Source organism: Alternaria incomplexa (assembly GCF_024043165.1).
Source record: "Alternaria incomplexa strain BMP 0042 chromosome Unknown scaffold_1, whole genome shotgun sequence".
NCBI lineage: Eukaryota > Fungi > Ascomycota > Dothideomycetes > Pleosporales > Pleosporaceae > Alternaria > Alternaria incomplexa.
The window spans coordinates 1,550,200-1,564,430 of NW_026249850.1; the positions used below are offsets into that span (position 1 = coordinate 1,550,200).

Sequence of the window (14,231 nt, forward strand, 5' to 3'; positions counted from 1 at the left end):
GTTGGAGCTCGGACCCCGAACGCAAAAAAGTTCAATTGGAAGCTGCGACCTTCCATCGCGACCGACCACCTCCCACAGCCGAACCTCCCAGCCCGTCGCGCACGAAAATCGCAATATCTGCGCGCCACCAGCTAACGCCACGATGAGTGTAGATTATCTGCTACACGAAAGCCCCGTCGGCTATGCCGTCTTCAAGGTCATCCTCCAGCCCGACACCATTGGCAGCCGCCTCGCCGAAGTGCAGAAGGCCGTGCAAGACCTTGATAAATTCGGAAAGACGGTAGAGCTCGTCGGCCTTGCGCCATTCCAGGGAACCCAGGATGCGCTCTCTGAGATCAACGATGTCTCAGAAGGCATCATGTCCGACTTCCTGCGGGCCACACTCGAGACGAACCTCCCCAAGGCTGGAAAGAAGAAGACCATCACTCTCGGAGTGAGCGAGAGGAACTTGGCGGGTAGCATCAAGTCTGCCTTCCCCCACCTCGCCTGCGAAACCAGCGACACCTCTGAAGTCGTCTCTGATCTGCTCCGTGGCCTGCGCCAGCACAGCGGCAAGCTGATCAAGAAGCTTCAGCCGGGTGACATTGACCGTTCCATCCTCGGTCTGGGACACGCCTACTCCCGAGGAAAGGTCAAGTTCAGGTATGTCTCAGGATAAAATGCGCGCGACATGTATACTGACTCGCAGCACAGCGTTCAGAAGCAGGACAACCACATCATCCAGGCGATCGCAACGCTCGACCAGATCGACAAGGATCTCAACACCTTCTGCATGAGGCTGAGGGAGAACTATGGTATTTTCCTCCATGTCTGAAGACTTGGAACAGCTGCTAATCCGGTACTTCTTCAGGCTGGCACTTCCCCGAGCTCGCCAAGATTGTCAACAGCAACGAACAATATGCCAAGGTCGTCTTGCAGATTGGCGACAAGTCGCGCTTGAGCGATGAGGACCTCCACGAGCTCGCTGCTGTCGTCGATGACGACGAGAGTGTTGCGCAAGCAATCATCAACGCTGCGAGGACCTCCATGGGCCGCGATCTGTCTGCAGCTGACATGGAGATTGTTATGGCTTTTGCAAAGAGAACTGCTTCTCTAGCTGCCTACCGCAAGCAGCTCAGCAACTACCTTGGAAGCCGCATGAACCAGGTTGCTCCTAACCTGGCTGCCCTGATCGGTGACACCGTCGGTGCGCGTCTTATCTCCAAGGCTGGTTCTTTGACCAACCTTTCGAAATACCCTGCCAGTACCGTTCAGATTCTCGGTGCCGAGAAGGCTCTTTTCAGAGCTCTCAAGACCAAGGGAAACACCCCCAAGTACGGTCTGATCTACCACAGTTCGTTCATCGGCCGCACTGGTCAGAAGTCAAAGGGAAGGATCTCGCGTTTCCTTGCCAACAAGTGCTCTATTGCCTCCAGAATCGACAACTTCTCTGAAACCCCAACATCCAAGTTCGGTGAAGCTCTCAAGCGCCAGGTCGATGAGCGCATTGAATTTTACGCATCCGGTGCCCCTCCTGCTAAGAACGCGGCGGTCATGCAAGCTGCCATGAACTCGGTTCTGGCTGACATTGGCATTGAAGACCCCACCGCAACTGCTACCGAGGATGTTGAGATGGCTGATGGCGTCACGGCAGCTGCCACTGAGCAGGCTGTGCGCAAGGAGAAGAAGGACAAGAAGAAGTCCAAGAAGTCGGGTGACGACGAGGTTTCCGAGAAGAAGCCCAAGAAGGAGAAGAAGCGAAAGGCCGGGGACGAGGAGGATGGCGAAAAGAAGAAGAAGAAGAAGAGCAAGGCGTGATGATCTGCCCTTGCGCAGCTGTACTCATACCCTTCGCGCATTCTGTATCGGCGTTTTATGATGTGTCGGTGTTTCTGGAGTTGATTTCTGTACTAGTGGAGAGGATTGGATCTGGGCTATGAGTCTCCACACGCCGTTCACGAATGGTGGACGGCTCTGTATATCTCGAGCTGTCATGAAAGTTACAAAAGCATGATTCTACTATATTTTGAGCCTAACGTGATGCTGGCGGCGTTCGCGTATCTAGAGCCGACCAGGGTGAGGCGTTCCTGAGAGGCCGACCTATGAGGGACCCCTGCAAGAGATCGGCACATCAGCCACATGCAACCGAACTGCAGGACAGCCGTGTAGAACGACTATCTATAGAATACTACATTGCGAACGACGGCATAAGCTGCAAATGTTTGCGCATCACTGCCAGAGAGCAGAAGTCGTCCCCAGTAGACGCAGGTGCTCTTTGTGGCGATGCGCAGATACGCAGGGCAATCAACGTCAGGCAGCGGCTAATGCGCCTCTTTGTACGTCGCATGTTCACGGTGCAATGGAAGAGATGGACCACGATTTGTTTGCTTGTGACGAGGAGAAGAGAGGCAACTAGGCATCGCAGCAGCGTCGACGCAGGACGGTGCGGCAAAGGGGTTGTTGCTGCACGTACAGGCCGTGGCGGCGGCCATGGAAGTGTCAATATGTCATGTTTGATACGCCTCAGACCCGACACAGCAGCCGGCATAGACCCAGGGTTCATTCACAGTGGGCAGCCCCGGACTCGTCGCTGCTCTGGCGTAAACTGTTTTTCTGTTCTAGGGCTCGTCGTAACCCAAGCTTTGGCCCGCTGCTGTCCCAAATCGCTCGAATGCCTACTTGAAGCCCTGAACCCCCCGAGCACGGCGGAGGCCGTCTTTCGCACTTTCTCTTCCTCTATTGTTCTCTCTCTTTCCTGTACAATTTTCTGACGCTGCAACTACCTTTCCATCGATACAGCTCTTGCGGCGGCGGCTGCCATCAAACTCTCGTTAGGGATCGAAACTTGGTGTTCCTTGCCGTGCATCAGACGCTCTTTAGACATCTCCCGCGCCGGCTCTCGGCTGCACCTCGACTTTGGTGTTCTCGCAAGCCATTGCAGTAGTCTGCTATCCACGCTTTTTCTGGTGTTGAGTCTACACACGCGCTCCGCCAGCACCAGCGCCCTGAATCTGCCTGCGCGCCTCCGCTGCTCACATCGGGAAATTATCTCGACCCTTTCTGTTGTCGTCTGCACTAGAAGCGCCCCGGTGCCCTTCTGGGGATTGTATCGACCTAGTGTTCGGCGCCATGGCCGACGATGCATCTTCGCCGGGCAGTCTAAGCTCGCCCCCGCACTCGCCTGAGGGCACTCCGACAGCAACTGTCCGCGCAGCTGCAGGTGGTGTTGGTGTTGGAACTAGCACGCCAACCCCTGCAAATGCATCGCCAGCTCCACGCGGCCTTACTGCGAACGGCCAGCCACGCAAGAAGCCAGGTCCGAAACCAAAGGCCAAAGACCCAAGTGCACCAGAGCCAGAAAAGAAGACGAGAAAGCCCCGTAAGTCGGAGCCCAAAGACCCAAATGCCGCGCCTGCGCCACGGAAGAGGAGGACAAAGGCATCGCTCGAGGCACAGGCACAACCAGCCGCACAGGTCGTCGACGAGAAACCGCCTGTGCAGCTATCACCCATACCACAGACTGGGCCCAGTGAATCCGTCCCTGTTTTGCAAGCCGAGCAGCCGCCTGCAGTCGCGCAGCCAACCCGTGTGTTGAGCAATCCCGAGCCGACTCTTCACAGTAATCCAAATCTCTCCCATATCAGCGTTGCGCCATCCACACCACGGCCATCTAGTTCGGGCCAAAGATATGATCCTATCCGGGGCGACACCTTTGAGTCAAAACCGCAGCCTCCAGCAAGCGCGCCTCCGCCACCTGTTTCACCCCCGATCAACCACCGTGCGAGTGCGTCACCTTCCATCACAAGTCTCATTGACCCGCCGTCTGCCAGCAACTCCTTCTATTCACATCCTGCCAAGCTTCAGCAACAGGCATCTATCACATCCGCACCCGTGTCACCTGCCGCCTTCTCCACGCGACCAGCGTCGGTCCTTCCTTCTCAAGACTACTCACCTCAACTCCAACAACAGCAACCGCAAACATCTCTTCAGAACCAGCCTCAGCCGTATCACACTGCATCATCAGGCCCAACTCCCATGGACATTGACACCGAGCCCAGTAAGCCAGCATCCGTCCCAATGGCAAAAGAAAATTCCACAAACTCCGGTACCCTCTCACAATCCAACGCTCCCACTCCACCCGCCAAAACCGTCCGCCAGAAAGAGGCCCCACCACCGCTGCCTTCCGGTAGCGGCCTCTTGTCAGGAACGCCATTCGGTCCTGTTGCCAACGCCAACGGCAGTTCTGAGACCCAAGGCACTAACATCTACCTCACTTTCGACTTGAAGGGACGCGAAAACGTCACCATTAACTTCGCGCAAGAAGTCGAGAGGAAGTACGGCTTCGCTGCTCTACATCCTCGCATTGCCGCACGGAAAGAGCGCCAGCGTCAGATTACGGCAGCAGGTGCAGCACTGGAGCGGGCTGCAGGTGGGGGCTCAAACGACGACCAGTCTGTCGACTTATCGGAAAACGAAAGCAACGTCGAGATGGGCGGCATGGACGATGAGACATCGGCCAAGGAGAACGGAGGCAAGAAGCGACGCAAGCGCAAGCAAGAAGATTACGACAAGGAGGACGACTTCATCGATGATACTGAGCTGGCTTGGGAACAACAAGCGCTCATGGCGAAAGACGGCTTCTTCGTCTACAGTGGCCCACTCGTTACCGAGGAGAAGCCAACTGTGGAGAGGTACGTGACCACCAAAACTTCAGACCAGACTAACCTAACACTGAGTAGGGCCGATGGTACCGTTCGACGTGGACGAGGACGTGGACGTGGCGGCACCGTACGAGGCGACGCGTCAGGTCGTGGTAGAGGGCGTGGAGGCGGTCCAGGTTCTCGTGGTGGTTCTACTGTCCGCAAGCCCCGCGTTACTAAGGCTGATCGTGCACAAATGGAACAGGAGAAGGCAGCTCGAGAGTCTATGGCTAAAACCCTGACCAACATGTCTACTCACGCCGGCCAGGCTAGCGCCATGTAGCACACCGGCCTTCGCCAAACGGTCAATCCTGAGTACGGTCGGGTGTGTCACTTTGGCTATCATTCGCATCAGGAACCCCAGCATGGGCTTCCATTTCGGGTTCGACTTCCTGTATTGTTTAGTTATCTATAAGATACCGTTGGCTAGGGAGATGGCTCGGTCGACACCGCAATAGCCACCCAGCCAGCAGGTCATCAAGTCGGAGGGCGTTCGTGTAGGCATTACTTTAGCCGGCATTATTCTCACGACGGTTCATAGTCGTTTCCAAGACCATAGAGCTATTACTCAAAATCAGGATTACTTTCTATTGCTGTTTGTTAGGTTCTCTGTGGGATCGTTGTCAAGAGTGATTCGGGCATAAGACATGCGCGGACAGAAATCTAAAGCTCTAACCGCATCTTGGGCGCTGTACCTTCTCATTGATGGCTCGCTGCGTTTGTTTTACCTTCAGCGGTGAGTGCGGCTCCTGCCTTTTGTCCAGTCGCTCTTACCTCTCAAGGCAGTTCTACGTCACGCTCGCGTATACCATCTTGCACACCACGCTCCCAAAAATTCCTCCCTACTCGTTCACGGTTCCCATCAGCTCCGGTATTTCATCCTTATGACACAACTGTTACTCAGTCTATACACAGAAGGCATTCCGCTCAACACAACAGGTGATCAGTAAAGTATCATGGTCGGTCTGACAGCTTACTACACTCCTCTACCCGTCGACGTAGCCCTCAGCGAGCACTCACGCAAGTTCTACGATGGGACGTACAAATGGGATTTAGAAGGCTTCACCGATGACGCCGGAGGTAAGTGAGATGTACAACCTCGCGAATACTTCCACGACTGACCAATCCAGTCTATCGCGAATTCGACTGCTACGACCCTGATGCTCGTGCTCCCACACCCTTGCCACCGCTATGCTTGAGCGACGACGATCAAGAGGCCGGTGCAGTGGAGGAGAAGATCCACGATGGAGAATACGAAACCGAGAGAATGGAAGAGGACCCCGAAATCTTCTCGTTCGCATCAAATGTCAAGAGCGCGGGTGGCGTTATCACTTTACGACGTGATGAGCTATTTCGTGGTCATGCTGATAGAGAGCATCTCATTGGCAAAATGGAGAGTGCATTGATCGAAAGCAGGTATGTACCATACTAAAGCACGTCAAACATTCAATCCACGCAGCTAGTAGCCTACATGAGGGACAAAACTCCACTGTCGCGCCTTTTGACACCATCTTAGGCTCACAGCCAGCGCAGATAAGCTAACTTGAACAATAGATCAAAGAAGGTACACTTGACTCTGGAAGAGTGCTGCGGCGTGTGCGGTATACCCGAACACCTCAATCCCGTTGAAAAGTCGCCAACAAAACTGAAGATCAAATTCGTCACGCCTTTGAAAGTAACCAAACCGGGCCCGCGCATGTTCTTCTCACCTTCGGAGTTGTCGGACTGTCCTTCGGACATATCAGAGTGGGATGTCGGCAAACCCGTAAGTAGATACGAGGCTCTCTCTAGGCCGAGAATCTCTATCATTACATGTTACTGGAACCAGGACTAACATGACCTACAGGTATTGAAGGCGAGAACTTTTGCGAACCTAGTTATCGACGAAAAGCTCCAACAAGGCACCGATGAGGAATCACCACAGAAGCCTACAACACGCGGCGTCGCACAAAAGGTCAAGAGTAAGAAGTCGGCGGCCAGGTCAATCAAGGCGTCGCCTACGATTGAGTCACTACAAACTGGCAGCTATATAAGGGGCACTGGGGAGGCATCAAGGCGTCGGTCCACGAGACTTAGTAGCTCTCAAGGTGGCAAGTAGCTTGCTGTCTTGACTTGAGGCTTTCAGCGGTAAATTCGGGCTACGAGGAGGTTTTCAGTCTTCGTGATGTCTTCTGGGACGATTTCAGGCCCAGAAGAAAGGGAAAGCGTTCAAGCGCTATTGGGAAGCATCTTAATTGGCGTTGGAAAAAGAGCGAGCTCGATCAATGAAGTGCGAGATTGCGATATGATACCCCAATAACAACAGTCCCATCTATGTCCACCGAACCCGTCACCTCCCCAGAAAGATATCCCCGCACCTCTCCGTCTCAGCATGTTCATGATAAAGCGCACACCTCGCCCCCCTCCAAGGCTTACAAGCCTCCCACTTCTTCACCTTCTTCCCACTATTCTCTTCTCCATTCGTCCCCTCCTCTTCCACAACCTCAAATCTCCCGACTTCCCACCGCGCCATCGCAACACCTCCCCGAACACAAGCCGTACAAAACGCCACACAGCAATCGTCACAAGCCACCGCTCCGCACCTAGGCAGTAGTACAACTCCACAGTAGTCACATCCGCGAGTCGTGTGCCAGGACATGGGACACCACATGCGTAACCTATGCCGCTGCATAGCCTGCGTACATGGTCTTTTCAGATGCACAGTCAGATCGCGGAGGAACTCTGCATGCCACAGCCCCGCATGTAACTCCAGCAATCGATCTGTCTTTTTGAAAGCAAAGAGATCTAGCACGAGGGTACGGATAGGCGCCGACTCGCGGATGTCTTCGTATAGGATACGTGTATCGGAGGGTGTTAGCACGCTGTTGGTTTCATCGGCAAGGTCGCTTATTGTGTCTATGATGGCGTTTCTCGCGCCTTCGAGTCCTAGCCGGTCGGCTAGGGCGTAAACGTGTAGGAGGGTGTAGTATGCTGGTTTTCGGTCTTTGTATGGGATCGGTACTGTTTGCTCGTAGAGCCAGGTGACGAGGAGTTGAAAGTCGTCGACTGCGACATCGTCGAGTGTTATGCTGTTGTTGCTAGATTCTGCAAAGTGTCCTGTGAGCGCGGCACGGAAGTAGGAAGATTTTGATGTGAGGAGGCTGGTTTGGATGTGGAATGGTGTGAGTTGAGGGCCGACTAGGATTGTGCTGGTAGTGGTGAAGTCGGAAACGTTCGCTCTGGTTAGGTACGAACTTGAGTTGCCTCGTTGTGTAGGCCGACTGCCTCTGAATGTGTATGGCGGTGGGAGGTTTGGAAATGGAATGCGACTGGGGTCGTTACCAACACTGCGTGGGCTGGTATGGCGCGTCATGGCTTGTGAGTCAGTCGTGCAAGACCCTACTCCCTTGCAAGATTATCGATGGTGGTCCGTCAAACGCGCAAGCTAGTATCGATCGACACTCTGATTAAAGTTGGAGGAATGCGGCGGAGATTTGGTATGGACAGTGGTAGCCTCGAGCTTTGAAGAGGAGGATACAGTCATCACAGGCAGACTGTCATTCAGAGTCACGAAAGGTTGTTTCGAAATGTATCCTTGACTGCACCCACGGCAGTGACAACGAACAAATTTCTTTACGGAACTTCATTGAGTGAACAATCACCTTGTGTGCATGCGCGGATGACGAATGGTGGCTTTGTTGTTGGCCCAGCAAACGCCGCGCCGTAACCGGGTCTTTGTCTCGACACGGACCTTTGGAATGAGACAGGACGATCAAACGACACGATAAGCCATCGGACAGAGGGGATGACTCGGACAGTGATGAGTGGAAAAGCGCTATTTGCGTTTGTTTGGCATTCGATGATACCTAAGTCGTGGTTCTCGTAGATTAAGGACCGAGACAACCCATATGAGGTGCCTCGAGCTGCCTAGTACTCCGATCGTCCCTTTCGCGATCTGATGATTGCTTGCAAGATAGTGTTGCACGTGTCAGAGAACGATGTATGAGGGACAATCTCACCAACTATTTTACACTTCCGCTAACGCCCCGAGTAGCTCAACTATTGAGATGCGTTATATGTTTATACATGAGAGGCTTTTATTACTTCGTGAAAGCACCGGCAAAGCGTCGTGTTGTATTGTCTGAGTCGGGTTTCAGACGTTGGCGATGCTGTTCGATTCGGTTTGAGCTTAGGCAACGAAGTTCTTGATGTCTGGTGGTCTGTTAGCTCCTGACACTGGAACTGAGAAATGTAAGCGCAACTCACTGTTGAGCCACTGAATGTACTCCTTCTGCTCCTTGTGGTCAATGTAGTCGGGGATGAATAGGGCAAGACGGGTGTTGATGCCACGCTCCTCAAGGTACTTCTCAAGGAGAATCTGGAGGTCCTCGTCTAGGTTGTTGAAAGGAGGGCCCTGCTGAAAGTTAGACTCGTTACGATCTCAATGCAACATTTGCACATACAGTGTAGAGAGCACGTCTTGACCAGTCCTTCTCGGCAGTGGCAGGGTCAGCCAGATCGGCGGTAGGGAAGTAGTAGAGGTCCTCGATGAGGAAGTCGCCGTCCTGGGCGGTGGCCTCGATAGCGAGAGCACCCTTGCCGGGACGCTCGATGCGAATGCTAGCGTGAGCGGGGAAGCCCTGCTGTTGGCCATCGTCCTCGTAGTCGTCCTCAAGTTCCTCGCGATCAGCGGGAGCAACACGGTCCTCGGGAGCTACGCGAATGTTTCCGTCTTGTGTGGTGCCTTGGTTGATGGCACCCTTGGTGTTGGCGCCGCCAGACTGCACATCCATGTCGGCATCGTCGTACATGGCATTGTCCTCAGTAAGCTCATCGCTGGGCTGGTTGTTGTTGAGGTCGGCGGTGGTGAAGGTGATTCGGATCTTCTCGTCGTTGTATGTGCGGGTAAGGACGACTTCCTGGTTGCCTGCCTTGTCCTCAATCTAATGGCTGTAAGCATTCGGCCAGTAGCAATGGTGTTGTAGGGTCGCACCTCGAAAGGGCTATTCTCAAGGTACTCCTTGATGTTGGCGGAGAGATCCTCGTCCTCCTTCATGCCCTCCTCCATGGAGATCTCGCTCTGGATCTTTGCGACGAGCTCTTCATTGACTAGATCGCGTTAGCAGTGTTCTCTCACTGCAATGTATCCTATACGTACTACCGCTGTCTTGCCTCCGCGCCGCTGACATGTGGAAAGAAGCTGTGAGGCGGGGGATTGGGGCAGCCCATGCTGGCTGGAAAGCTGACGTCTGTCGCAGCGACGACTGCGGGCGGACAGCTTTGGTGGAGAAACGAGCAGCAGACCGCGGGGCGCTGCGGGCGAGGTTGCGTAGGGACATCATGGTGGACTAAAGAGGTGTGAGTCTTGACAGTACCGTGTGACTGGAATGCAACTTCAAGATGGCGATGCGATAGATGGCTCTCGAAAGCGTAACTTTTCGATGGCCCAAGCGCAGGCGGGCTGATGTCAAGCGGGATGCTTGGCGCCGAAATGCGGGCCCGTTGCTCACCTCCGTCCTCGGCCGTCTTGATGGATTCAGTATTTTGTGAACCTGGGGAAATCTAGTACACATTGGCGCGTCGAGTTCCCTCCAGCTGTGGTTCCTGTTGTTTTTCAAAGGATCTAGATTGGTTTCGAGTGCAAGACCAATACTACGTCACTGCCCCGAATTCCCATTACCGCACGCGACGTAGACACGCCAAAACTTTCCCGCGTAATTGCTGCGCGTACAAACCTACTCCTATCACCACCGGAGGCTGCTCGACTTAAAACGTCATGGCGACTGCAACTACCGAGAAGAAGAAGCCAAGCGCAATGCGCTCAATCCTGGCAGGCGCAACTGCAGGTGCCGTAGAGATTTGTAAAGCATGCGCCCGGATCGTAATCTGATTCATGACTGACCCTGGACCAGCAATCACATACCCCGCTGAGTGTACGCATCGCATCGTATCCGCTTACATGACCAAGTCGAACCTGACCCAAACATAGTCGCAAAGACACGATCCCAACTCAACCGGAGATTACCTGACGGAAAGAAGCTGCCATGGCCGCCGTTCGGCAAGCAGTGGTACGCCGGATGCACAACCTTGATCATCGGCAACTCTCTGAAGGCGGGCATAAGTACGTCATGGAAATAATGGGAAGGCGACTGTCTGACGTTTCACGCAGGGTTTGTCGCATTCGACATGTACAGGAACATGCTGGCAGACGCTGAGGGCAAAGTCTCTGGTCCAGCGACAGTCATAGCCGGTTTCGGTGCAGGAGCTACAGAATCGCTATTAGCTGTGACTCCGTTTGAGAGTATCAAAACCCAACTGTAAGCAGCCTCGGTCGCATTCATGTACCTTCACTGACTCATCCGCCTAGTATTGACGACCGCAAGGCGGCAAACCCACGCATGCGAGGCTTTCTGCACGGATCAAGAATAATCGCACAAGAAAAAGGCATTCGCGGCTTCTTCCAAGGCTTCCTCCCAACGACTGCACGTCAAGCAGCCAACTCGGCCGTTCGCTTCTCCAGTTACACCTCGCTCAAGCAGCTAGCGCAGTCGTACGTCACCCCAGGAGAGAAGCTCGGTGCCTTCAGCACATTCGGACTCGGAGGACTCGCAGGCATAATAACAGTCTACACTACGATGCCTATCGACACAGTCAAGACACGCATGCAGTCGATAGAAGCACGCAGCTCTTACAAGAACAGCTTCGACTGTGTAGCCAAGATCTTCAGGGACGAGGGGCTCTTCACCTTTTGGTCAGGAGCACTTCCAAGGTTGGGTCGGCTGATACTCAGTGGTGGCATCGTCTTCACCATGTACGAAAAGTCCATGGAGCTCATGGACAAGTTTGATCCCCAGGGACGTTACATATAAATTTCGCGCATATATCTAGAGCCAGTAGCGAGTGCATTATCCCTTCGCCTGGTGTTCTACCCCCATTCGCGACTGTGTTACACTATTGGTCTGGATCTCATTGGCTTGTCTGCATTCCTCGCTTCCCCTCCTCCAGATTGCCCAAGCGCCACCACTTCAGGACATTTAATGCATTCAAATGACACGATAGGTTCTAACACCACATGAGTTGGCCTTCCCTGGTAAGAACGCGTCAGAGGATCTTTTCCATAATGGGCTTCTGTCACTTGCATATCGACCGCCATGATCCAATGGAAAGTGGACCAAGGCTGAATCGATAAACATGGGACTTCCGCGTCAGTAGTTATTGGGTTTCGTGGCACCTTGTTTCGTTGAGATATGCAGGAACTTCACCGGTTTCTGCAGAGGCTAGCACCGCTTACACGACGGTATATCTTGTCGAACCACATTACAGAAGGGACACTCAGGCAATACTAGGTGCAGCCTGCCGATCGGAAAGCATGATCTGCTGCCTTCTTTATAAGTCTTTCATGGCCCGCACCTACTCGTCTCTTCTTCTTCGGTATCGCCGTGTCCAGAATCATCAAACAATCACTCTCTGTCTGATACAAATGTACAGCATTCCTTGAATATCATAACAACCACATACAGTACAGTACCAACAAATCACAATCATGCCTCCAGTCGTATTCATATCAACTCCGGAAGAGCTCTCTGCCGTGCTAGCAACGCTCAACGATCTACCAGTATCTCCTCCAAGTCTGTACATTGATCTGGAAGGCGCGAAGCTCAGCAGAAATGGTTCAATCGCTCTACTGACCATGTATGTACTACCTAAGGAGACTGTGTATCTCATCGACATCCATACTCTAGGCGCTCGCGCATTCTCAACACCTGCCATCGCAGCAACAGCAAGCGTGACTGCGCCTCTTGATACTACGCCCAGCACAACAAACCTCACTGAAGACGCCGGAAAGCCTTCCACAACCCTGAAGTCTATCTTGGAATCACCAGCAATTCCCAAAGTCTTCTTCGATGTACGCAACGACTCCGACGCGCTATTCTCCCACTACGCCATCTCCCTCTCCTGCATCCACGACATCCAACTCATGGAGCTAGCAACCACTACACGCGGTTCCCGTGAACACCTCCTGGGCTTGGGCAAAGCCATCGACTACAATGCCTCACGCCTCAACATAACGCCGATGCAGAGGCAAGTCTGCAGCGCCATCAAAGAGGCTGGTGTCAGGCTCTTCGCTCCGGAACGAGGTGGCAGGTATGCGGTCTTTGAAGAGAGGCCGCTGAGCCAAGCAATCAAGGATTACTGTGTGCAAGATGTGGTGCATATGCCTGGGCTATGGAGGCTGTATGGTAGTAGGATGGCAGAAGGGGGCTTTTGGTGGACCATGGCTTTGGAGGGTGCAGCAAGTAGGGTGGATGAGAGTCATCAGGCGGGATATCAGCCACATGGGGACCACAAGAGGTACGGGCCCTGGACTGATGATCAGATCAAAGAGGCGATGCGGCGCTGGAATGCTGGGCAGCGGAGCAATCTGTGTGGATAAGTGAGAGGCTTGAGACTGAGTGACGGTGGAAGGTTGGGGACTTGGTCAAACGATGGTTTGTAGATGCATCGTACTTGTTTGGCCGTAGATGAATGAGCAAACGAGAGCAAAGACAAGAGCTCTATCATGGATTTCTTCTGTTTTCGAGGTGACTTACGATACACACGTTGGTACCGCGATAATGTCCATCTCCGACATTCACCTCCACTTTGGTCACTCGCCTTTGCCAACGCTCACCACTACGACTTCGACTTCGACTTCGACTTCAACACCAAACCAACAGAGACAACCTCAAACTCCTCTACTCAATCCAACACACATTTCAACAGACAAGGCAATGTCCACACACGCCGCACAACTGCTCGAGCAGCAACTGTTTACTGCCATCAAGACACAAATCATCAGTCTAGCAACGCCTCTTTATGGCACAAGATCAGAAGACGCATCAAAAGTCTATGATGTAGTCACCTACAGCATGACCACCAACAGTGATGGCAGTAGCAACGATAGCAGAAGCACCTTCAACACTGCCAGCACCAGCAGCAACAACGATGATGAAGAGGAAATAATGTCAACCTACGGTGTGGCATTGATTCTCTACACAGGCGCTTCAAATTCGCCATTCACATCATGGACACTGATCAGCCATGTGGAGGATCAGCCTGACATCATCACTGGGGCGAATTGTCTGTTGGAAGACTTGAGGAAGGGGATGGGTGGAGTTATCAGTAAGTTCATGTCACTTCTTTCCTTTCTGCTATTTTGTCTTCGCGTCTCGATTTTGGATTTCTATAGTTAGGGCAAGGTCATCGAAGGTATGGTTGACTGATGGCATGGTCGGGAATAGGTGTCTGCATGCAAACGGGTAATTGGGGGATGAAACATGGGAGGATTCCCAACGTTGCGGGTGTAAGCGAAGGAGGGCAGGAGGGTGAAGAGGAAGTCGAGGATGAGCATGGGGGTGACGGAGGGGACAATATGGACGTCAGGCGTGGCGCTGAAGGTGGCGGCGGTAGAATGGACGATGCCAGCGAAGACCCGAAGCAGACTGGCTGGAGTCCAAGGTTGTCGAAAATCATCGAAGAGGTGTAGACATTCAAGGCGTCAACGCACTCGAGGGTTGAGTTGAGGAGGGTTAG

General features: G+C 53.3%; 7 protein-coding genes across 7 annotated transcripts; 6 read left to right on the forward strand and 1 right to left on the reverse strand.

Annotated features, from left to right (window-relative positions):
• Positions 1-142: 142 nt before the first annotated feature.
• On the forward strand, positions 143-1,797 carry NOP56 (snoRNP complex protein nop56; the record flags this gene model as incomplete). The annotated part of the gene is made up of 3 exons (XM_051430157.1): positions 143-642; positions 694-794; positions 851-1,797. 3 exons carry the CDS (start codon positions 143-145, stop codon positions 1,795-1,797), a joined length of 1,548 nt encoding a protein of 515 aa, XP_051295644.1.
• A 1,311-nt stretch (positions 1,798-3,108) lies between these two features.
• J4E90_000562 (uncharacterized protein) lies at positions 3,109-4,962 on the forward strand (the record flags this gene model as incomplete). The annotated part of the gene is made up of 2 exons (XM_051430158.1): positions 3,109-4,670; positions 4,719-4,962. 2 exons carry the CDS (start codon positions 3,109-3,111, stop codon positions 4,960-4,962), a joined length of 1,806 nt encoding a protein of 601 aa, XP_051295645.1.
• Positions 4,963-5,635: 673 nt separating this feature from the next.
• On the forward strand, positions 5,636-6,777 carry J4E90_000563 (uncharacterized protein; the record flags this gene model as incomplete). Its single annotated transcript, XM_051430159.1, has 3 exons — positions 5,636-5,759; positions 5,810-6,095; positions 6,540-6,777. The coding sequence occupies 3 exons, from the start codon at positions 5,636-5,638 to the stop codon at positions 6,775-6,777; spliced, it is 648 nt and encodes a 215-aa protein (XP_051295646.1).
• A 2,070-nt stretch (positions 6,778-8,847) lies between these two features.
• Positions 8,848-10,000, reverse strand: J4E90_000564 (uncharacterized protein; the record flags this gene model as incomplete). Its single annotated transcript, XM_051430160.1, has 5 exons — positions 8,848-8,870; positions 8,925-9,072; positions 9,122-9,601; positions 9,652-9,767; positions 9,817-10,000. 5 exons carry the CDS (start codon positions 9,998-10,000, stop codon positions 8,848-8,850), a joined length of 951 nt encoding a protein of 316 aa, XP_051295647.1.
• A 434-nt stretch (positions 10,001-10,434) lies between these two features.
• Positions 10,435-11,527, forward strand: J4E90_000565 (uncharacterized protein; the record flags this gene model as incomplete). Its single annotated transcript, XM_051430161.1, has 5 exons — positions 10,435-10,519; positions 10,571-10,591; positions 10,648-10,779; positions 10,828-10,975; positions 11,026-11,527. The coding sequence occupies 5 exons, from the start codon at positions 10,435-10,437 to the stop codon at positions 11,525-11,527; spliced, it is 888 nt and encodes a 295-aa protein (XP_051295648.1).
• Positions 11,528-12,348: 821 nt separating this feature from the next.
• Positions 12,349-13,092, forward strand: J4E90_000566 (uncharacterized protein; the record flags this gene model as incomplete). The annotated part of the gene is made up of 1 exon (XM_051430162.1): positions 12,349-13,092. One exon carries the CDS (start codon positions 12,349-12,351, stop codon positions 13,090-13,092), a length of 744 nt encoding a protein of 247 aa, XP_051295649.1.
• Positions 13,093-13,567: 475 nt separating this feature from the next.
• J4E90_000567 (uncharacterized protein) lies at positions 13,568-14,184 on the forward strand (the record flags this gene model as incomplete). Its single annotated transcript, XM_051430163.1, has 2 exons — positions 13,568-13,820; positions 13,940-14,184. The coding sequence occupies 2 exons, from the start codon at positions 13,568-13,570 to the stop codon at positions 14,182-14,184; spliced, it is 498 nt and encodes a 165-aa protein (XP_051295650.1).
• Between the last annotated feature and the right edge of the window lie 47 nt (positions 14,185-14,231).